The sequence below is a fragment of the Morone saxatilis genome, unplaced genomic scaffold (assembly GCF_004916995.1).
Source record: "Morone saxatilis isolate NCDOM2014 unplaced genomic scaffold, NCSU_SB_2.0 Contig8, whole genome shotgun sequence".
Lineage (NCBI taxonomy): Eukaryota > Metazoa > Chordata > Actinopteri > Moronidae > Morone > Morone saxatilis.
The window spans coordinates 8,680,516-8,704,406 of record NW_023340257.1 but is presented as its reverse complement, the minus strand read 5'-3'; the positions used below and the strand labels follow the sequence as shown (position 1 = coordinate 8,704,406).

General features: G+C 41.2%; 1 protein-coding gene across 1 annotated transcript in view; it reads right to left on the bottom strand.

The window, feature by feature from the left end:
* The window catches only part of clmpb (CXADR like membrane protein b), a gene marked incomplete in the record, with an annotated part of 62,502 nt that overhangs the window by 4,395 nt on the left and 34,216 nt on the right, over positions 1 to 23,891 (bottom strand). Inside the window, 5 exon segments of the mRNA XM_035680618.1 lie at positions 1,769 to 1,910; positions 2,426 to 2,548; positions 3,795 to 3,962; positions 6,723 to 6,927; positions 12,009 to 12,160. Coding sequence (XP_035536511.1) covers positions 1,769 to 1,910; positions 2,426 to 2,548; positions 3,795 to 3,962; positions 6,723 to 6,927; positions 12,009 to 12,160 — 790 coding nt within the window.

Here is a 23,891-nt window from a genome sequence, read left to right as displayed (position 1 = left end):
CACACACACACACAGACACTCAGAGAAATACCATGGAGGTGTGAAAAGAAGGCTTTTTAAAGATAATCAATGAACATTTGACCTTGTAGTTGTTTTTATGTTTAGACACACACAAAATAAAAACACGCCAACACACACACACACAACAAACTCATATAGGCGGGCAAACAGGAAGACAAGCAAACACAATCCAAGCATGCCTGTTTGTTGTTTGTTCATTTTAGCATTGAAAACTTGCCCACTGTAGCTGTGGTTCAGAACAGTTTTGGTTCAGCTGTCGCTCAATACAAGCCTGTGTTCTGCTGAACTGCAGCAAAACCAGATGTTCTATGAACTCAACTTATATGATTCGATCCAGAGCCGTAGTATGGCTCTGATTCAAACTGACGTGTGTTTCAGAGGCATGAAGGATGCCACATATTAATAATCTGTGCTGCAAATTCAACTCCATGATTCCCCCAGCCATTTGGCTAACTTTTTTTATGTTGTTTTTTAAATCCTTTTTAAAAAAGTCTTTGAAAAGAAATTGCTGAGCAGAGTCAAAAAACACTATTGCATGGAGCAACATATATTTAAGGTTACAGTATAATACTGTATAGGCTTAGGACATTTAATTGTTGTGAATATCAATTATTAATAACCTACCTAATAACCTATTAAAAATTCATATCTCATTCTCAAGCAGTGAGTTCCTATGCAATGAAATACTTGAAACTTTCACTGTTTAAAGGTCCAGTGTGTATCATTTAAGAGGATATATTGGCAGAGATGTAATATAATATTCATAGGTATGTTTTAGTTTGTTTGTTATTGTATTAGTGTATAATCTCCTTTAAAAACACAATTGTTATGTTTTTGTTACCTTAGAAGGAGCCATTTCTATCTACAGAGGGGACAGGTCCTCTTTTATAGAGTCATTTTTCTACAGTAGCCCAGAATGGACAAACCATACACGGGCTCTAGTTTTGCAGCCACCATAGTTTCTCCTACATGCTTGGTTGAGGCATCCTTTAGTTTTCTAGAAAAACGATTTTAATGTAGTCTCTGTTGTGGAGGCAGTAGTATTCCTAAAAGAGATGGACCAACATAAAAAAACATAAAATCTGGACCTAAAACCTAAGTTAATTGTAACATTTTACTTTTTCATTGGGCTGCATTTGTTTTTAGTGGCTTACCTGCCAACTTTGCATATGGTATGTATATCATATCTCCTACTAAGCTTTAGATCATACTTGTGGGAGGTACGTCGCCAGGTGTACCACCCCCGGCCCCAGGTGGCTGAAGCAGGCTATATTTGAATTGTTGTGAGGAATCTTTCAGTTTCATTATACCCCACAAGCCTCTGTCCCTCTCCCCTGAGCTACCTTGTCTTTGCATGAGATATTACATCAACTAATAACACATGGTTGTTGGAAATGTTGTCAGATAACCAAAAAATCCAACATGATCATGGCAGATATGATACATTTTCAAAGCATTTAACTGTACAATATTACACTAGGTTCGTACTCAGAGTAGTAAAGTTTATCTACAGAACAAACCTAGCGGCAGGTGGTTTCTGCAAGACAGCAACGGGTACATTTAAAAGGGTTAAGTGCAGCTAAACTAACAGAGCAACAGAAAAAACAGAGAGAGAAAAACATCTATCTGCACTTATAGTCCCACACAGCCACACAATTTTAGCATTATATCATGCATTTTAACTAGTAAAATAACACAAACAAGCTAAAAAGTGAACCAATCCCAGAAGAAAAGAGGATGAGTAAACCTGATCTCATTTGGGGTCTCCTCTTCCTCATACTTCTTCTTCTCTTTCTTCCGGAAGACGAGCCAGATGATTAATATGACAATGAGGACACCCAGGGATATTCCCACCACTGCACCTGCTACCTTACCTACATCCCTCACATCTGTGAAGAGAAAAGAGTAAGTGATGAGGGATGAGAGCTAGAGTCACTTACTGTCACATATTAGTTTTCATTCTTAATCTTAAATTAACAAATACTAATAAAAGTATATAATAATAAAATCCATTTACTGGAAATACTTCCAACACTCCCTACATTTGTGCCACAGAGGGCCAAATTCAATTTAACACCAAGGCTATCAAACTGCTGAGCTCCTAGATGTGTCATTTTCTTTACACATGACCCCAACCGTCCTGGGCCTCTCAGGAAATGTATTAGTGTGACAGTGAAACATAACTGTTGAAGCATAGGTGGTGACCAGTAGCCACCAGTTTAAGTTTAGTGCAGTCCCTGTGGTGTTGGAGCACTGGGTGAGAATGGGGAGGCAGATGGAAAGGCAGGGAGGGGAATAAATGTATTTCCAGCTGCAGGTTGAAACAATAACCATCAATCAGCGTGGCAGTTTGGTGCGAAATGACTGCTGCGAGGGCGACGCTGCCTTCACTCCCAAAACTCACGCTGCATTGTGACTTCAATAGTGCAGTTTTCCTCTCCAACGTCATTGCTGGCTGTGCACCTGTAGACACCTGTGCTGTCCATGGTGAGATTCCTCAGGGTCACAATCTCTGGGTTCTTGAGATCTGGGGGATTATAACAGTAGTTAGTTTTTGCAAAAAACTCTTTGGACAGGACAGGAGAGACAGCTGGATGTATATCCTGGCTGAAGAAGGAGAGAGAGGCAAAGAAGAAGGAAGGATGGGGGGGAGAGACATTGATGGATTGTTTATTTAAGAACGGGGCCCATCGAGGACAACTTGAGGAGAGTAGCAGGAGCGTGTCTGAGAGAGCGATGGAGCCCCACAGCCCCATGGGATATTTAGTCATCCTCACCAATGACAACCATGTGATATTACCTTTCACCAGACCCATAAATAATGGCTGCTGACGCTGTGTGTTATCGTCCAATGAAAACTAATTAGACTGAACAGGTGTTGTTTGGTGGAGGTCATTAATTTGAAGGCTTTTGTCTGGGCACGTGCCATCGCGGATGCCAGTCGAACACCGGAGAGAAAACTGAGACGGAGAAGTTTGCATCCCAGGGGTGTTTATGCAGGTTTAGAGAATACACAGTAGGGAGGCTTGCCTTACCATTAGCTTTTCTGCTATAAACTGTCTCTGTTACTATTTAGAGGAAGATATGTCTGGTTATGATCCAAGAGTAATGCCAGAATCCACACCACGTGAATGAAGTCTGCCTCAGGGCGACTACTGAGCCAAGGTTTCTTTTTTGGTACAGAATGTAGTGGGAGCTGCCAATCTAGTTCTGTGTATTACATTTGATTTTTTTCACTTTACACACAATCCAAGAAAACACTCACACAGACTTCATGCATGCAGGTATAATTCACTTGAGCCAGGCTGACAGGATCCGCCCCGATCCTTGTGTTTATATAATTCATCCCAACTGAGTACAACTAGAAATCACAGGGCCACGTTCTGTTTGATTTATGCATAATGTGATCTTTAGCTGTAGATGGTAGTATTGGTACTGGTCTAAATATAAGAAAGGCATGCAGAATTACTGGCCTAATTGGGACAATCTGAGCCAATCAAGTGCTATTTAGTAAAGCCCTGTAACTGTTATTTAATCTGGTGAATCAACTCAGAGAGCCAGAAGGAGAATATAGTCGCACTGGTCAGTGTTTGCAAATATATGAGTGTGAAGGGAGGAGGTGAAGAAAAGGCGCCATGCTCAGCAAAACACTTCCTCGGATAAATGTGGCCTATAAAAATCACTGATATGAAAATGAATCTTCCTAGCATTTCTCTGCAGATGGCCTGAACGATGAATCAGCATGTAAGTGGAGTGCCAATTATCTTCCTTACCTATCAGTGCCAGGTTTGGCAATTTGCCCAGACTCTTGCCTTTGTCCAGCACTCGCTCCCACTTGTAGTTGATGGGATCAGAACCATCGCTGGACTTACAGCTCAGCTTCACATCACTGCCCTCATGGAGTTTGCCATCCATCCAGCACCTCGGCTTGGAAGGTTTGACTGTAAGAACACATTGGAGGCAGATACATTTTAATACAAATGTGCATCAAACAAGCACACTTTTGTTCTTTAATATATTGGCACAGGTACAATTATAATTCTTGAGTTTTGGATTCAGTTTCAACCATTGAGATGACACATTTTTACCTATTGTGATTTAGTAACAGAACAAAGTAATACAACAAGCGAACAAAAGTAAGGCAGAACAGTAAATATTGTATGGGTCTTACATGTACTGTATCAGTAATATATGACGTTTCTAATATTTAGTGTAAAATAAAAATAAAAACAATTTAACAAATATCTTTATTTAACATGAACTTTAGCTAATTATGTAATTTGTGGATATGTAGTAATCTTTCAATAAGCCAAAGTTGGAAGACCAAAGATTACTCTGTAGTGCCATCAAAACAGGCTTTTTGCAGGACATTTCCTAATTTTAAACTGTTACTGCTCTTTTAAAATAGAGCTTAAATGCTCACACAAATATTCTATAAGTTTATAAAATCCATCTTCCATGCACTGTCTATGGATAGGTCAGTGATGACATTATTATTCTCTAGGGGTCTAAAATTAGCTGAACTACAGTTAACAATGGATTTTCTTTTTAAATAGAGAATGCACTGAAGCATGAGTTATTCCATAATGTAAGAGCAAGTGAAACAGAGGTGCGTCAACTCAGAATAAAACGCTACATAAAATGAAGAGCGAGTGAGATGAAAGTGAGATAATAACACCAGTGGCTTGTTAAGTTTCATAAAGTTGAAATGCTCAACATACCGTATAAAGTTTATTCGACGTTGTCCGTCTATATCCAATACTTGTGTCATTTACAATATTTAATAAGGTGAATCTAGCATGTCATCAGGGTAAGTTCTCAGAGCTCAAACAATAAAAACTAGATCAGAAAGAATAAAAACTAGTCCCATAGGGAATGGATCAATGTGACCCCAAAGCTGGCGGCTGTGAACGCTTGTGGTAATATGTTCTCCACAGGTCAAAGGTTTTGGTCATAGTCCAGTAGCTGGAGGCACAGTACAGTATAGCAGTTGCCTGCTGAGCCCTGTACAGCTGCACTGTTTAGATACACACTGAGAGGCACTGCAAAGCTTTCAAAGCAGGAAAATAGCACACTGTTTTCTCTCTCCCAAGAGACATATTTTTAGATCAGTGGTGAGCTAAATTTAAACATCTATTTTGTCATATTAGTGATGTTGGCTTTTGTGTATTTGGCTGTTGCTGCTTGTCAGCAAAGTTGCAGTATTAAGTACTCTGTAATGCTAAAATGTAGTGAGTTAGAGATAGCACGTACATAAAAGCCAGATAGCTTATGTGTATCTTTCCTTTTGTTCCCCTAACCCTTCTTTTCTCCATCCTATCCCCGTCCGTCTGTCCATCTCGCAGCTCTGTCAGGGTCAGTTAAGCCTTTACTGCAGCAGGGGCAGTTGGACAGCATAAACTCAGACAAACACACCTATATTTGCCCATATAAACACACACACACACACACACACACACACACACAAATACAACACATTCACACCCAAACACACACTCTGTAACAGGAACAGTGCAGGCATCCAGACTTTACAATGCAAGCTTGCACATGAACACATACACAACCATTGGAGGCACGCAAAAACCTTGGTGTGCACACAAATACATACACTCACACGCTGTCTCATGCCAAGCCAGCTACCAGTTCGGCTGCCAAGCTATTATCTTAGCATGGGGAGCAAGAGAAAAATGCAAATGTTCGTCTCTCTCAAAATCGAAAGTGTCACCGCAAAGCTGAGGGCAATTTGTAAAAATCGAGGCACTAACTCACTGAAATGTCTTTATGGAAGAGAGAGGAGAGCGAGAGCGAGAGGATTAACAGACTGTTCCATTAGAAAACCAATAACCGCGGGTTGAACTAATCTCCCATGATGTTTTAATAAATCGCCTGCTTTTCTGACATTGAGAACGATCTCGCTCCTCCCGCTGGACTTTGTGGCTGGCTTTTGTGGTACAGACGCTCCCCTTTTGCTGTCTGTCCTTCAGAGTTGTTTAGCTTTTTGAGATATTGCAGGCAGAGACACTTATAACCACTGAGCTAGTTGCTAAGCCATTTATAACCATCTGTATATTGAGCAAATGAGGAAAACAAAAACAATGGAAAAGAAGAAGGGGATAAAATCTACAATTATGACTTTGCTGTGGCTTATGAGGCCAAACAGGCTTTTCTATAGTTGTAAGAGCTAAAACATGACTTGTACAAATAATTTCCCTAAGTAGATTATCAGTTAGATTGATGACAGCTGACTTTTGTCAATGACATTTTCAACTATTAAATTTCATTACGGAATGTCCCTCAAACTTAAACCGGGGTTTGTTTTCTCACAGATCTCATAGAGGAGATAAATGTATTAGCCATAAAGAATTCAACTTGACGCTGTCCATGTAACCCTAACAATCAATCAGTTCTATGCTCATCCAGACCCAGCTGTATGTTTCTGGTCTCACCTCATCAACAAACCAATCCAAACGAACCCAAACAGCACGAGCAAAATCAAATCACACTGTCTGAATCAAATTGAATCATTAGATCAGTCAGCATGACGGAGGAAATGTGCCAGGCTAATGATCCAGTGATTAGGTCTGTGTGTGTGTATGTGTACAAATGGGTTTGGGTCTCTTCACGACCTGATGGCATGTGTGCGGACGTGCAACCCGAGTGTGTGTGTGTGTATGTATTACAATGTGTCTGACAACACTCACCCAACACAATGAGGTTGACCTGGCTCCAGTGGTACTTTCCCCCAGTCTTGACTTTACAGTAGTATTCCCCGGAGTCGGTCAGCAGCAGGTCACTGATCAGCAGGGAGGCGTCTCCACCCAGGTATTCCCCGGCAAAGGACAGGCGGCTGGCCTCACCGCCCGTCGCCTCATTGGTGTACACCTGGCCCCCAAAGAAGGTAATGATCTAGATATATGAAGAGAAGAAAATCAGAGGATTATTTTAACATTGTTTATTGTAATCTACTTGGGCCTTGAGAGAGAGAGACTGTTCCCAGCATCTGTCTTTCTGTAGTGTTTTTGAGTGTAAATCTTAAATATCAAACTCTCGTGTGTGACAGGCTCCTAACGCCTCCTTCTATATCACAGAAGGCTAGATGAAATCACAGCTGTCCCACAGCCATCTCAATTTTCCAATTCCAAAAACAACACGTTTGGTTAACTTAATTTTCATATCCCGACTGTAATACCCTTGATATATTTGACTGGTAGCCTGCCATTAACATTTAAAATTACATAACTCTAATGATGGTGTATGTACAGCTCAGGCATATTCATAGTCCCTCACTGGGTGCACAGTGTTGAGAAAAACAATACCAGAACTCTTGGGTAACATTGTTAACAATCACTTTTTAATTAACACTTGGGAAATAATATTCTACAAATGAATGCATTTGCTGGAATGCCAGTATCCTGCCAGTGTTCATTTAGCTGATTATCTGTGAGCACTGTTATCTCCTTATGCTTTTTCTACAAGCGGAGCTGTCAAATTGACCAAATAAAAATCTATTCTGGTACTGAGATAAAAGATTAAAATGCCAGCAGTGGCACTGATGTGATGTCAGCACTCAGAGAAACAACAAAAATCTCATACCCGACATTGTCCACTTAGTAAATACATATTACTACACATGTATGTTCAGAAAAGAAATCTCTTGTTGCATTGATGTTTTTACTATTATTTTTTGAAAAACTAAAATTTGAAAATCAGGTCATTTGTCATGGTTTTCTTTGTTGTTGTCAGATCTAACAGTGCCACAATGTTACTATTTTAAAGCACTTACTCTTGAACTGTGAGGTTATGCAAATCAGTAAAGGCATTAAAGGTTTCATTTGTTCAGCCACTCTCTGTACACCTTAACCAAATAAACTAAATTATTATTTTATTTTATGATGTGATACTATTATTAGCTTATAATTAGTTACAAACTTTTTGTAGCATGGCAGTTTTGCATAAATGCCATAACTGTTGAGTGCATTATGCTACTGTCAGTGTATAGTGCTTGCTCCATTAAAAAATGAGCATGTGTATATATTAGCATGTTGGCGAGCTGGGCAGTCCCATGAACAATGAACAGCTACCCATTGTGTTACTATAAAGATTCAATTACAAGGCCTGGCTAAGTCAGTAGCATTGCATTAGTCATTTTCAGAAAAATAATAAACACGCCTAATGGGGTGGTCTTCAGAACACTATTAATTGATATCTTATATAATATTAACAGTAGGGACACTGTTAATATGCAGTCAAGTTTGTGCATGTTAGGTGCATACATACACACATGCATACAAACATCCGCATGTAAACTAGGCTAGTGCAGAAAAAGAAGTTTATGTTTGCGATTGACACATTTTTTCTTTTTTCCTTTTACTTTTAGCAAATGTTTCGTAGATGTTTCCAAAGACTGGGTCTTCAAAGGAAACATCTGATGTTTTGAAATTTCATGGTACACATCGAACATCTGTAAAGCTGTACTGGATAGCTTTCATTTTCTCTTTTCTGCCTGTTTATGTCTTTGCTTTTCTATCCCCTCCTTGTTTCTCTTTGCCTCTCTCTCTCTCTCTCTCCATCCACACACACAAACACAAACAAACACAGCTGTCACAGTGGCCTATTACTCAGGGCAAGTGAGAGCCTGCAGATGGGGACTGCTAAATGCCGGTGCCACAGCACATCATTGCCTAAGAAACAGGGGCACCTGCTGTGATCACAGGTGACGACTGGCCATTTACACACACACATGCACAGACCTAAACACACAAACAAACATGTAGAGTACATGCACACTGAGAATGCAAACATACATTATTGTGCCACAGGCTGCTACAGGCACAAAGTGACGCGGCTCTGGCACCTACACAAAGTGGGACATATTTTTAAAAGCATTTGCCTCTGGACACACTTGTGCTGCCTTGATGAACTCTGGACGTGTATTACTCGCATATACATGAGTATGGACTGCACTACATGTGTATGTGTATTTATGCTTCTGGTTATGTCTGGTGTACCCTGAACATGTGCTTATAACACTGATAGGAAGATAGTGAAAGTGCTGGTGAGTGTGATCAATTTAAGAAGAATTTAGTAAAATGTCCACAGGCTGTTAGCATATTTTGCAATTAAAATGAGGCGGTTTATTTATTCAGTAAAAATTGAAAATACTGTATGCAGACATGGAGTGTCCCTGCCTTGTCTAGCTCTTTTAATGAACAAGAAGTCACTGGATTAAACATTTGGTTCACGGGTATACTTACAACAATATACTGTTTTAAATTATTTTTTTTGTTGACTTGCAAGGTTACCTGATAGATAGTCAAGAAGGGACTGTTAAGGATTATTTGGACCAGATTACACTGAGTATTAACAATCAAGGTATTTATTTTTCGTTTCCATAATATAACCTGAATATATAAGAGGATATACAGAGGAAAAACAGACACTCCATTTTCTCACTAGACTATTAATGAATATTAATCAGCTAAGTCGGTTGCAATTGTCCTGGTAATAAATGACATGAAAGTATATTCAGAATTGTGCTGGAAGGGCAGCAATTTTGCATTTTCTTGTGTTGAAAATCGCCAGCATAGAGTAAGCTTTTACCAAACTGCTGCTGGTGTACTCTGCAAGAAAGAACAATAATTTGTGGGAAATGTCTAGCTTTAAGCAGCTTACTTTCATTGTTTTCCATTTTTTGGAAAATGACATCCTTCCAGGCAACGCCACAACTGTCACTACAGTAATACATAATGTTTTGTTTAACTGCACTTTTTCGGGTCAGCACAGTGAAAACCAGTCTTTTACGACAATGTAAATGAACTTTGGTGCAACTCTCATGCCCTGTCTCCAGACCCTCTGTGTCCTTAACACATGTAGCCTGTACATATGCTAACAGAGGCTAAATGTTGACAAGATGCTCTTTCCCTCTCAACACGGCCCTCTAGCAGAACAAAAGAATGATTTATTCATTCAGCTACAGGCGCAGTCTCTTTCCTAATCAAATTTTCAGACGTTTGATTTTAATTAATGGCGCCTTCAATGTTATCTTCCCGTTAAATATTCATTGCAATGTGGCAGCCGCCCTCTGAATCATCAAAGCGTAAGACACTAGTTTTCCCCTTTCCTGGCCCCTCTGTTTCCCCTCCACACACACTTTTTTCTTTTCTTTCTTACAGTGTTACGCTTCTCTGTGCTAACCAACACATCAGCAAATGAACAAACGTCTTCCAAAGAGAAAGGAAATCTCTTTCTTCCGACAAAAGGCTGGCGAGAGTATACGCTCTGTCTGTTATCAGATACTACGTTCAATTTGGGTGAAGAAAGGCAATGATTCAAAACCAGTGAAACGATACCCAAACGTCATGGCTGTGAGACACAAAACCAAGTTAAGGTTGAAGTTAAATACTTTCAGCCAGGTGATGCTTTACCTAGGACAGAAAAAATGTGTTGCTGTTTAAAGCTGGAGGATATGATGAAGCGTAGAATCAGCCACCATCTATTGATTTCATAATTTCTAGACTTCAGGTGGACACAAAGCTAAGGAACCCCAAAATATCCCCAAAATTTCACTGTAAGTGGGAAATGTAATAACATAAATAATAGAAGGTTTTCATCTGACTTTGTTTTTAAGATAATAGCTAATTTATCACTACATAGTAGCCTATTTAAATTATATGTATGTAACAGATGCTTAATATGTTCAGATGCCAGTCAGTCCGATGATGTGACACGCAGTGCAGACTTTCTTGATTATTCGGAAACACTCCGCCTCCCTTAAAGCCTAAAGTCCGCCTCCACTCAAAAGTACGTTTTTCTTCTTGTTCGTACAGTTGGATGTTTGAGCTTCCCTGTGCAAAATTATGTATGTGCAGAGTTTGACTCTACAAGAATGATTTCACATTCATCTGCTGAAAGTGGAAAGTTTCTCTGTGCTCAGTGAAAATCTGATTTTAAGTGGCGGGGCATACAAGCATGATTTGTGACATCACAAATAGTTTGGAAGTTGTTCCTGGTCCAGCATGAAACTTCTACAGTATGATCTAGAAACTTGAAGCCACCAGTGCACATACACTGAAAATGGACTTTACAGTGAAGCTTGAGACATCTTGACACAAAAAAATTACATATTCATAGAATTTGGTAATTGTAATGAGTGAAAAATATTATGTGGAAATTATACTTTTTTTTGTGCAGAAAAACAGATTTTTTTTCAAATGTCATTTGTAGCTTATACATGTCTGGAAGGGATCTTTAAGTGGGTGTGTAATCTCACATCAGTTGTGTTCTGGTGAACTACTACTATGGGCTGAAGTTGTTTTCAGTTACTGCAGTAATGGTAATCCAATTCCAGAAATTCCAGTTTTTCAGGTCAGTGTTAGTCATGTTACCAAACTAATTCGATGGAAAGTGATGAAAACCTAAATAAGACTGTTTCCGTGTTAGAGGTGTTAACAGTATACAATCACATTTGTAAAAAAGCTAATTGAAAAAAATGCCAAAGTTGTTCCAGTGTTTATGCATTTCATGCTCTAGGAAAAGTAAAAAGTAAAGAGTCCAAGGTTACACCTACAAAATGAGTTGGGGAGCATTCTGCGGCATGATTGTTCCTTTGTGAAAGGCACTAAAACTTGAAGTGCCACAGTAACTTTGGGCATTGAGTTAATGTGCAACTATTATGGCTTCTGTCGGAAATCAATCAGCATGACTCAAATGGAGTAAAGATAGAGTCATTTTAAAAGAGCCCTAGCAAAGGTCACAAAACCTGTAAGCCCAGAATTCAAAGCCATCAAAAGAGTGTTTAAGTTGTTCTTGTGTTTATGTTCTGCCTGTAGGATAAAAACACATTTACTTTTTACTTCTGAAGAGGACAGAAATCAGGCTGGCCCGTTACAGATGCATGATGTCAGTAGCTTAAGTATACCCTACAAACCTAAATATTAACAATAACATATGACAATGGAAAGGTGGGGATAAAAGAAATCTTATCTTACCACTTTCTGTTTGGAGTTTGGCTTCTGCAGTAGCCACTCGATGTCAAGAGAGTTGGATGACGGGAACTGATGGTGGCATGGTAAGGTGGCATTGTCCCCAACGACCTTCTTCATCTCCGTCTGGGCACCCACTGACAGCAGGCTGAATAGAACTGAGGAAGACAGAGGGAGAGGGAATGAGATGTCAGATGGGGACACTAGCTCGATCCAAACTTGAGACAAGAGGCAGATGCTGTAGATAGGAAGCAAAACCATGCAGACGAAGGAAATTGAGACGGAAAAAACGTAGCGGGAGATATGACCCAGAATCCCAATCACTATCTGACAGATGCTGGGATACGTCACGGTATGGAGACGGGATGTGGATTCTTTTTTACAGGAAATAGAGTTTGGCATAGGAGGCCAGAGAGAACTGTTATGATGATCTTTTTGTTAACCCCTTTTGACAAGGGCATTCAAAGAGCACATTCTTATTCACAGCAACAAACGTGGGGAGTTGTGGCCGGGGAAGGAAATGTACACAGCTTTTGACTACTAAAGAACTACCTGCACCATGCACTGCCTGTGCATTGACATGTGTGCTTTAAAACTGCAAAGATACGGTTATCAAGTCACTTGAATTGAGCTACACTTTTCCAAACTGGCCCTGGCCACTACATGTGACAAAATAGACAAAATGGAAACAGGTTTTGACACTACATCCACAACTATTGCAAACGGGAAAATGCAATCATAATAACACACATACCCAAAAAATCCCACAGCCTACTCAGTGAAGAGCTTGGGTCGCAGTAAAAAAGTAGCAATAATTATGAGTGTGTCCAGAAGCGAGTGACTTTGGGCACCAGCCAGACTGTCAGGGCCTGTGTCTCAGTGGGGGTGCAGCAAGGCTAATTTATTGGAGGCTGCTGGACAGCCCGACGGGCTTGAGTGGAATTAGCCAGAGGCGTCACAGGGGTTTGCTGGAAGCTGAAGCTATAGATGTGTTGGTGTGTGTGTGTGTTTGTGTGCGTCTAGAGGGGGTGGTGCACTGCTGAGATATTCAACCCCCTCCACCTCACAGTAAGGCTGCACAATACTGCAGAGCTGCACTAAGCTTACACTCTCAAATGTGACAGATATTTTTGGCTCGACAACATTTAACTTAACTACCTGCCTTTAATTTAATTGCCAAACGAGCCAATAGCTCCAAGGGATTCTGAGTGCTTAAAATAAAGTTATCCAGCCAGCAGATGCTCATTTGGAATCATGCAGAAATGTAGAGGTTGTGTAAATATTGTTACATCTCCCTTTCATTATCATGCTGCTTAATAGATTCAATATTCCCTCCTGTTTGCACACAATAAATAAGCATCACGGTGTGGGACATGTATTTGAACAAAAACTACATTCAATAACAGGTGTTATGTCTGTGGTAGAGTGATTAGACACAGACCTATTCAATGAAAGAATGCCTTTGTGCTCAGCAGACACAATCACATGCTGTCAAATGTTCTACAGGAGGCCAAATGTGGCCTGTGAATGCATCAGCACTCACTGGGCGCCTGTCCACTTGTTCACTGGTCCACCCTCACAGGAGCCAACACCCTGTCCCATAAGTGATCTTTGGGCCAATCAAAATGTCAGCTCTGTGCTGTGAAACCAATGAGTCAGTGCTGACGCAGGACACAGGGGCAAAGAGTAGTCATACAAACCACTTCTTCCATACAGATGACATCATCTAGTGAATTTCAGCAGTTCCTCAAGTTTTGTTTTAGTCCTGTCTCTACTTTGTGAGTCTTCCGCTATAAACCCGAGCTCCGGGCAGCTCGCTGTCAATCAAGTGTTAGGTTTCCAATTGGCATTCACCGGTTGGACAGAGAGAGAGCACTTTACGGTTGGCAGAGTTTTTGTGTGTCCGTTTTGGCAGCCCAGGAGTGACGGGACAAATTGCTGAGGTCCTTCTGCTCTGTTGGACCACCTGCTCAGTTCAAATCATTACTCAGCAAAAAACAAAATAAGGGTCAATCCTCCTCACAGAGGAGCTCCTGGACCCGGAAGGTATCCCCATTTATGACTTTTTAATGCAGCATTTGCAGGCTCATTCATCTTGTGGGCTCCCCGCCAATATTAGCTTGGATGTCAGAAAAAAGAGAGGGATAGCTTTGCAGTGTAAAGAATATTCAAGATGGAGAATGGTCAGACTGTGCGTGTGTGTGTGTGTGCAATTGGTTGAACCTAATGGTGTGAGTTAATGCTTTATGGTGGTATAGGGGTCTGCTGGGAACCCTGTGCCCACCACCTCCCCTCAGCTCCTCAGGCTAGCCTCTGTAATCAGTGCTCCCACACAGCCCGGGGCTGAATCCAGCACTGTGTAGCGGGCCTGATAAGAGCTCCCTGCTTCCTTTCTCACCTCCCACCTCCTACTTAACTGCCTACCGCTTCAACTGTAGGTTCTGTAAAATGCAAGAGTTTACCTGAAGGATAGATAGGGCCAGGGTGACTGCTGAAAGTGGCGCATTGCAATCTTTTTCCACACAAAGTACTTGACTTTCCACTAGCTGACTTTAAATTGACCTTTAATCAATGACTGGGGTCAGCTCACTAACTATAGCAATGCTGGTGTCAAAAAAATGCACTTCAATGCCTAACAATGAGGTTTAAGTGCCATAAACGGCACGTATTTCACAGTAAAATATAGACAGCAAATATGCTGTATCTGTGACTGAAAGAAAATTGTCTTAGTTTTTGCCAAAAAGAGCTGGCAGTCAAATCAAAAGGGACACTGACTTGTACACAATCGCCGCTCCTCACTTTTCCACTTATTTGTGATCTTGCAGAGGGGTTTTTGTGTCTGTGGAATGGATGACACAGTGCTCCCAAAATACACTTGCCTTGATATGAGTTTGTGCTTGCATTTGAATTGGCCTCATTCACCGCACAGTGTGCACAGCTGGGACGGTTGGACTGCAAGACCCCATCATTTGTGTCAACTATGACACACAACAGAATTCATTTTTGGGGCAGCTATACACACAGTACAAAGGTTGTTTTGTCAGTAAAATTTGGGTTCATGACCTTGGCTTTCAATTTGCAGTAAGGTGACTTAAAAGAAACTGTGAACAATATTAGCTTAAACCTAGATGACATTCCTGCTCACAGCTCCGTGTATGAATTCACATGTCTTTAAGAGATTCTATGAGGACATGGGAAAGGCCAACTAAATAAACACGGCCATCTTGAGAGAGCGATTAAAGTGGAGAGGACTTGTGATACTGTAGCTGGTGCCATATCACAGACCATATCCCCCATCCCTCTTTCTCTTTCATTGTGTCTGCTTCTCTCAGCTTTGTTTGGCTCAGCTTCATGTTTCTATTTGTGGCTAGGTTCAGTCTTTACCCAGACAAAGAAAGGAATGAAGCATATCGTAATTAAAAAAAAACAAAGTGGGAGCTAACACCAGAGGTTTAGAAAGAGAGAGTGTGAGAGAAAGATAGACACATTTGACAAACAGAGAGAGTGAGAGGCTAGGGTGAAATATGGAGGAACCCATTTCTATGACAAGGCCCTAGGGGGAGTTGTGCTCCAGTAAATCCGCCTTACAGAGCCCGGCAATCTTATTATAGTGTGGCCAGTGAGACGGACAGACAGACAAACAAGACAGGCCTGGATCTTTCACACTGCCCAAAGTCAAGCCCCATATCCCCTCAGTCAGCACATTGGCCTGGCTGGGGCCTTTGCAATGTCCAAAGCTTATGACCTCTGGTACTCAAACGCAGCAGATCAGAGAAGGGAGAGGGAGAGCGAGAGATAGGGGGTGAGAGGAGTGAAAGGAGAGAGAAAATGGGTTGAGGGAGGGGTGGAGGGATGGTGCAATGCCTTATTTTGAGCACTTACTGTAAGTCACTGGTGTGGAGGATGGATTATAGCACCACAAAGGTGGTTTTAGACACAGGTTAGCAGATGCACAATAGGAGAAAAAGATTAGCGGTATCACTGTTTTATTTCTGCTGACAATTTCCTGTTGTGTGCATTCACGCTGCTTTTCCTATATAGAAAACATGTGCAACCATCTACATTGTATGTACATGCGTGAACACAAGCTCTGTCACAACAGCTGTGAGGGACTACCTTCTGCTGGCAGTGAGTAGTGTCTCAGCACACATATACCTTTAATTTGGGATACATCTGTCATCAATGCCGATGACTTCAGTCATATTTGAGTAACGTGTACAGCTTTACTGCAGTAAAGGCTAAAGTAACAATCATCTTTCAGTCCTACCAATCTGCAAAATTACTGTTTATCCTTCTGTCAATTACAGGCTTATCAAGGAACAGGATAAAATGCAGGAGAAAGAGAACTGTTTGGGTTATGACCTCCATACATGTTCTTAAAAATATAGGACTTTATGCATGTAACTAGCAAAATCTGAAATGGCAAATAAAAACACAAGTCCTCCATTCTTATTGCTGACATAAAGCTAGTTTTTAGCTGAGTTGCTGAGAGCAGCATAGGGCTGATGAGACAATAGTAAAATACTCACAGCTCAGCGTGCTGTTTAAAAGGCTGTGTCTGCCCCCAACCAATAGTACAGCAACCTTGTGTGACCTGAATTGGCTATTCAAATGCCAAACATATATACTATAAATACCACCAATGTGGCACAGAGATTCACAGACAGGAGGTTACATCTTGCCCTTTCCTCTTCCCTGATATCTTAGAGGATTTCGAGGCTCGAAATGCCAAAACATCTTCAGATGTCTTGGCAGACAAGAGGCTGCCTCCAGTTGTTAGCGCAAACTGAGTGTCTGCAAAAACAACCCACATGCACGCTCTGCAAGTCCTTTATTCATACAGTCATAGCTCCCTTTTTAATTACAGCTTCTTAGGGGTAAGTCTCCTTAAATGTACCAAGTTATCATGTCCTATTAAAACACATGTTTTGCATATGGCACACTACACTAGTCTCCTTGTAGTTTCAAGGTCCAACTCATGAATATATTGCTTCTGTGAAAATCAAAGGGGCTGTTTTTTTCCCTGACTGGAGGCTGACTCTTTGAAGGGATAAAATCCCATAATCCTCCTCGCCTCACACCCAGCGACCGTCACTCCCTTCTGCTGACACGGAGGTTTTGTCGGTACTTTACAATAAGGTACATAGAGTCATTACCAAGTAATGAGTAAGGAAAAAGAGCTAACTGATAATTAGTAATAGCTTGCAAGTTCCTGAATAACTCTTTCCTCATTGCTTAAATCTCCATTCCCAGATAACTACTGAAAATATACAGTTAAGTAATTATGACATAATGATAAATTCCTTATAAACATTCACTATAATGATTCATCACAGGTGCAAAAATAGTACAGTAATTATTACTATGTAATTCTTACATAAGTACGTCAGAAAAAAGTAATCATGACTGGTCAAATGCTATTTAGCATTGCCCTTTATTTCCCTTTATTTATAGCCCTACTATTTGAGGAGTAATGCCACGTTCAGACATGGCACCCATGTTAAACAGCTGGGCTGTTATGCAAGTCAAATCCTGCAAGAAGACACACTGATTGTCTATTATAGACGATATAAATGATACATATGAAATAAATGATCTGAGTCTAATAAATGTTAAAATATGTATCCCATGCTTACCAACCCTTTAAGTGCTCCTGCCCCTCTACACACTCTTCTCCTGGAGTTGTGTTGTGATTGTGTTTATTAAATGATCACATATTTGTAAGTTGTGTTTAAACAGAGAGCGAGAGACATGAGCAGACACACACACATACACACACACACACAAAGGAGAGAAGCCACTCTTCGCAGATCATCACACAAGGTGATGGTCCTTGTAACTTTGTTGTGGTTGTTGCGGAAGAAGCGACACCCCGCTTATCGAGGAACACAGAAAGAAATGTATGTTACTATGTTATAAATTCATGAGATTATTATAAATATCAGTTTTACGTGTTGCTTGTTTGACTCACGGTACCTGGTGTAAGTCATCTGGAGTGAGAGGAAAACCCCTAAAAGAGAGGGCCATCATGCTCATGTTCAGATTTCTAAGAACTCTGGCCGAAGCAGTAATGGATATATTCGTGGAGGAAAAGAAGGGAATGGAACAATTCCCACAATAATCCCTTGAACCTTGAGGGGGAAGGCAAATGGGAAAAGTGAGGGAGGACCAATGGGAGTGGGAAAAGGAAGATATACCACTGAGGTCTGAATAATGTAAGGCCCTGTGGTAAATGTTCACCATTCTTATTGCCTTCATTTGCATCCCTTTCATGGCCTCGTCATTGCTGTCACGTCGAGCGATAGGGACACCATCCCGCTGACAGATCCCCAAAATAGATCCAAAATTAGTTTCACGAAAAGCACTTTTAATTCCCCCAAAGCATTCTGCATTTTCCTTCAGCAAAATAAGGAAGAAGGGAGGAGATGGGGGAAAAGCTAATTACGCCATTCCCCGGGGAGGGAGAGTCAGTGAAACCTGCTTACAGTGCTATACGCATCTTATCAACGCTGCATCTGGTGGCATCACCCACACTCATGGGTGTAGCTGTCCAAGATGCTACGGCTGCTCCATAAATCTTCTGGATTTAGGCTGAACCGGTCCAAAGAACACAGAGCTGCTCATAAAGAGCCACACTTTGGTCTGAAGTCTTTCACTCCTATGCGACACAAATGATCACAAAGATAAAGATTCAAAGTAAAAGAAAACAATGAGACATTACACATCATTGTAGGAAGTCTCACTTTTAATTCTTTCCACCTTATGTGGCTATTGTAAAAACCACAGCTAGACATGACCAAGTGGAAAGAGTGACAAGCAGGAGACCTAGAACTCTCTCTATAACACAATGAAAACTGTGATTGTCATTGGCTGGAAGTTTTTTTTTCTTTTTTAATTAAAAACCAATTCATCATTTTGGAAAGGATGGTCCCCATTTAAAATGTTAATTACAGCAATGCATCTTACAGACTTCAGCTTGACTTGCAGAATAATCTCCAGAAGCTTGTGTGGTGTTAAACCATTTACAGGGTTACATTCAGCTTCAAAAAACACCATTCAAGACATTTTTCCCCCCTTTAATGTGTTGAGACTGAACAAGGTCCAAATGTCAAATGGTCTGTTTTGCACCAGATAACACGCTTCAGTTAAATGGGGCTTGGACGATGACCTCTCTGTTTTGCTGCAGCAACGGATCCTCCCAACATCTGGCAAAGCCTAAACAGACCAGCATGTGTGCACATACACTTCGTTCTGCATGAGCGTCTCCAAATCTGAGACAAAAGAGAAGCATGCAGCCAAGAGAAGAGAGAGCTAACGTCTTGTAGAAAGTTATCGCCAAGGTTACTGGAGCTGTGTGTGGGACGTGCGTGTGTGTAAAGGGCAAATCCTCCCTGCAGCACGTGCATGCAGCCCTGAATAAACCTGCAGTCCCCCACTGAGAAAACACACTTTAATGGAGGACAGAGAAGACATGTACAAAAAGTGCTTCATTTTGAAAGGAAACGCTTTTTTTTGTTGCTGTTGTCAAAAACATTTTGCTGAAACCAAGGCGTCTAAGACTGAAGAAAAAGTGATTGCTTGCTTTCAAAATGGTAAGTCAGCAATTTGGGCAATCAAAAGAAAACAACTCCAAATCCAGTTAGAGATATTATATTTGCTCTGACAGAAATCAAAATTGGTTTCCGTCACAAAGAAAACTTTGCTCCAACTCCTGCACAGAACATTTTTCCTATTCCTCTGTATTCAACGAGCTTTTGTCCCAGGGCTGAGCTTATTTCTTGGTCTGTCTGGTATTACGGTATTTTTGTTGGCACGGCTTTGTGAATAAGAATGGAAAATATTTATCACAGGGATTTCCAGTAAAGGTACAGACACCACAGTATAGACAGTGGAAGGCTGTTCTTTGCTGAGTTCAAGCTCTGTTTTACCCTGCATGCCTGACAGATGGTGTGGTGAGAAACAAGATGAGCTGTATTCATTAAAACACTGAAGAAGACAGGTTTGCCTGCTGCTGATCAACTTAAAGCTCTCCTGTTGGGCACTGGTATGGTATGATATCATATCAGCTACAGTAAGCACTGCTGGAGTTTGGACAGATGGGCTAGCTATGATATAAACAGCTATAATGCCCATGGTGCACATATAAACAACCTTTCTCTCCTGCCTCTGTTCCTGGCACGTCATACAACCGTGGGCATGGTTCTCTGTTGGACACAAAATGTTCCTCAATTTCCCCAGTTATTTATGTGGTCTAATCTCAATTTGTGGCTGGCAAGCGTGTGAACGAACTCCTCTCACATTGTTGGAGTGGCTGGACATGGGCACTGACCTCAGCGGATCAATACTTAATAAGCTTTTGTGCTACCAAGTCCATTTTGCTGCAATCTGCGATTTTTTATGTCCATTAGGTTGAAAATAGAGCTGACTAGGTGTATGACCACAGGAAGTGGAATGTATCGCGGTCGCCCAGGCTCTCTCTTATGATGGATGCTTCACAATAGTGTGAGACAGATGAAAACTTCTAATACTATCTACCTCATGCACTATAAAGTACTACACCCCTGACTTTTATTAAAAGCAATTCAATACCCCAGTGGTGTTTCAAAGAAGCATTTAACAACTTGTGGGAGGACAATAAAAGCCACAGTGGGCTATATGGTTAAGTTTGGCTGCACGTGACGAACAAGGGGAATGGGAGGAAAACAAGCCTAGAGCTAGTGCTATATTTGGAGCAGCACTAAAACTCATCTTTAGAGGCATTGTAAGATAGGCCCAATCTGGATATGTAAGCACTACATTTTGGGAGCTCATAGTCGGAAGAGTGTGGGGATTCTGGACATCCCTCGTATTCTTCTCCTCCTCTCCCTCGCCTCTCTGCACACACAGATTTAGTTCCATTATTTAGGTCACTACAATTATATGTCACTGATTTGTCAAAAGTTCACCTGGGGTTAGACGACGAAGCCTAACTCTGCAAAGACGCTAATTTACTTCGCTGGATCCAAGGGAGAGTAGGAACTGAATATAACAGAGCAGCTCCCATGTTGTACATTTCATCGGCTAATTGAAAACAGACGGGAGGCTAACTCCCTCTCTCCATCCGCCCAGCACTAGAGCGCTGCGTCACTGACATATTAGTGCTGTCGCCAGTCCTATGGTATGCATCTGACATATCATTTTACTTGATCTGTTGAGCGGAAAATAACAAAGCAGGGAACGCCTCTTACACAAATGAGAGGATGATGTTGTTACAGCTGCTCAAGCTGTAGCTGCTCCTGCTGCAAAGGACAAAGAGGTAACCTATCCATCCAAGCCCGTGACTGGGAAGGACACATCGATGGCTGCCATTTCCCCAGAGGTAAGCAGATGCCACGTCTGTTTTGGCAGCTGTATACTGAAAGGTGTTGACTGGTGGGCCAGCTGACAGAGGCAGAGTGGTGGCTGCACGATGGCCAGGGAGGTCAACAGGGGCTGCAAGGCTTCCAGGAAAAGGCCTCACTTAGGCTCATTTAGGAGAGTTAATGGACCAACCTACCATCTGTCCTTATGATTAGCTAAGCCAATTCATGTAGAACACTAACCTTATTCACCTGCTACACACAGACATAAAGCACACCTACAATATATATTTGTATGTGCGGTGGAACAAACACAGACATATCCACAGTGTGTTATGTGCCTTTATGTTGTAGCTAATTAAAACAGTACATTTCATTCAGCATATACATGCAATTTATTTAAATTGACGTTGAATAAAAAAAACATTTACTTGTTAAAGGTCAGACAAGAGAAGTGTGAATGACTATAGTTTTTACATGGTTTAAGTGTATCCTTTTATCCAATTCAGCAGAGCATCACCACACAAAAGCATTAGCAGCTTTTTTTAAAGTAACCAGAGTTAGCGAGTCCTTGTCTGCACACAGACACACTCCTCCAAACAAATTTGCTTGCCCTTTGTGCTGCTCAGCTCCACTTCTTCTCACCCCCCATCCCCAGTGTCTAGAAAAGGAATGCCCACGCGGCCACATCCGAGGGCAGAGAGAAGATTGAAACCAGATGAATAGAGCTCGAGTACAGCCTGTTTGCCAGGCCCATATTTCACTCCCCAAAGCCTGATTAAAACAAGGTGCGGCACTAGCTCGGCCAAGGCAGCTTATTCCGGCTTGGAGAAGGACATTTGCTTGTAGTGACACTCTGGGAGAGGAGGAAACAGGGCGAAGGTCACAGCTATAGTCTCTGCAATTGGCTCACAACACTCCAGTAGAGGTTTCCTTGATAAAGCATAGTCAGTTCCTAAATGTCTACAGATCCAATTAATTCACAGTCCTCAATTAAAGATTAATTTAATTACATCTGAATCTGCCTAAAAGCAAAGAGGATTCTGTCACCTTTTTTTTTTGTGGGGGGTACAGCGGCTGAGGAGGTATAAAGTAGGTCATTGGCGTGGAAACTGTTAACTGATGTGCCAAAGGAAATGAGGACAAACTGCAAGAATTGTGGAGCAAGAATTATTAGCATCATACAGAAGTTAGATATAGAATATTATACGGATCACAGTGAAAAGAAAAGCCATTCTATTCTTTAGACACTATTTTTGGTAGACACAAATCCAAGACATGATTCCATGTTTGAATTATAGATACATCACTTTGCCTTTTTTGATTTGTACAATAGTTGAACTGTTTTGATGCCAAGAAACCTTTTAGAATACTGCTTATTTTAATAAATCCCCTTTGAGAATATAAAAAGTTTGTTAGAGTCCTGTAGAGTATCATGTAGGCTATAAAGGGTTTAGTGTGTAGTACTTAGGGTGCAGTGTACACGAATAAACCCTGAATACTCAGAGGATATGATTCTTTTTTCATGATCTCTGAGGCACAATGTTCCTGTTAGTGTCCACAGACATTAGAGTCATCGTTGAGCAATGTTGCAAACTTTGGACAAGAATTCACTGGGACTAAGAAAAGAAGAAGTATAGAAGAAAAAAAAAAAAGCTAAACATGCCACGTGTTGTTTCTTTTTGCCTTGACCAGTTAGCGTGCTCACCCAATGAGCGTGTCTTCATGCTGGAGGTCATGTCATTATATGTATGTGTGTGGGCAGATGGAGGAAGAGGTTGTCATTTGCGTTTTCTATGAGTAAATGTATACAGTGATTCAGCAAGAGAAAGAGCAAGAGAGGGAGTGTGGGTGCTGTAGGTGTGTGTCTGTGTTTCTGTGTGGAGCTTCACACGTGTGTGACTGACTGATTAGCGGCCTGTTTTCATCGTCTGTCTGCAGCCGCCTCTTCTGAGGTAGCGAGGCAGAGTGGGAGAATTTCGTACTATTTTCCAGCGCTGGCTGCTCACTCTTTTCCTTCCCATGCAGCTGGTCAGCCACACTTGCCACTCGATGCCAAACACACTCCCCTCTATCCCCTTGACATTTTAGCTATGTTACCGCTGAGAGAGTTGTGGCTCGCCTGCCTGCCGCCTGCCAGTACACATGAGTAAATAAAGCCCAGCTCATTTCATTTGGCCATAATGTTTAATCTATGTTTGCTTGGTCAACGAGAGGTTAATCTCATTAGTTTTTACTAAATGGCATGCTTGGGCGTCCTCTGACAAGACCAAGGCTAGACACAAGTTAATTAAAAGAGCAATTAAAAGAAGACAGTAAGTCCCACTGAACGGCGGTAATATGTTCCTTTGACACCAGTGCTGTGACGTTCAATAATACGGTTCTACGTTGGTTTGTCACTAATAACAAACCACTTTTCATTACAAAGGAGACTAGTAATAGTGGAACAATAGAAAAACGCTGGCACGAGATTAGCTTGTTTTGTGGTTGAACATGTGCTTCAAACTAACCTTTAGCACTTTGTGTGGTTTACCTACTGTGAGATGCCTTA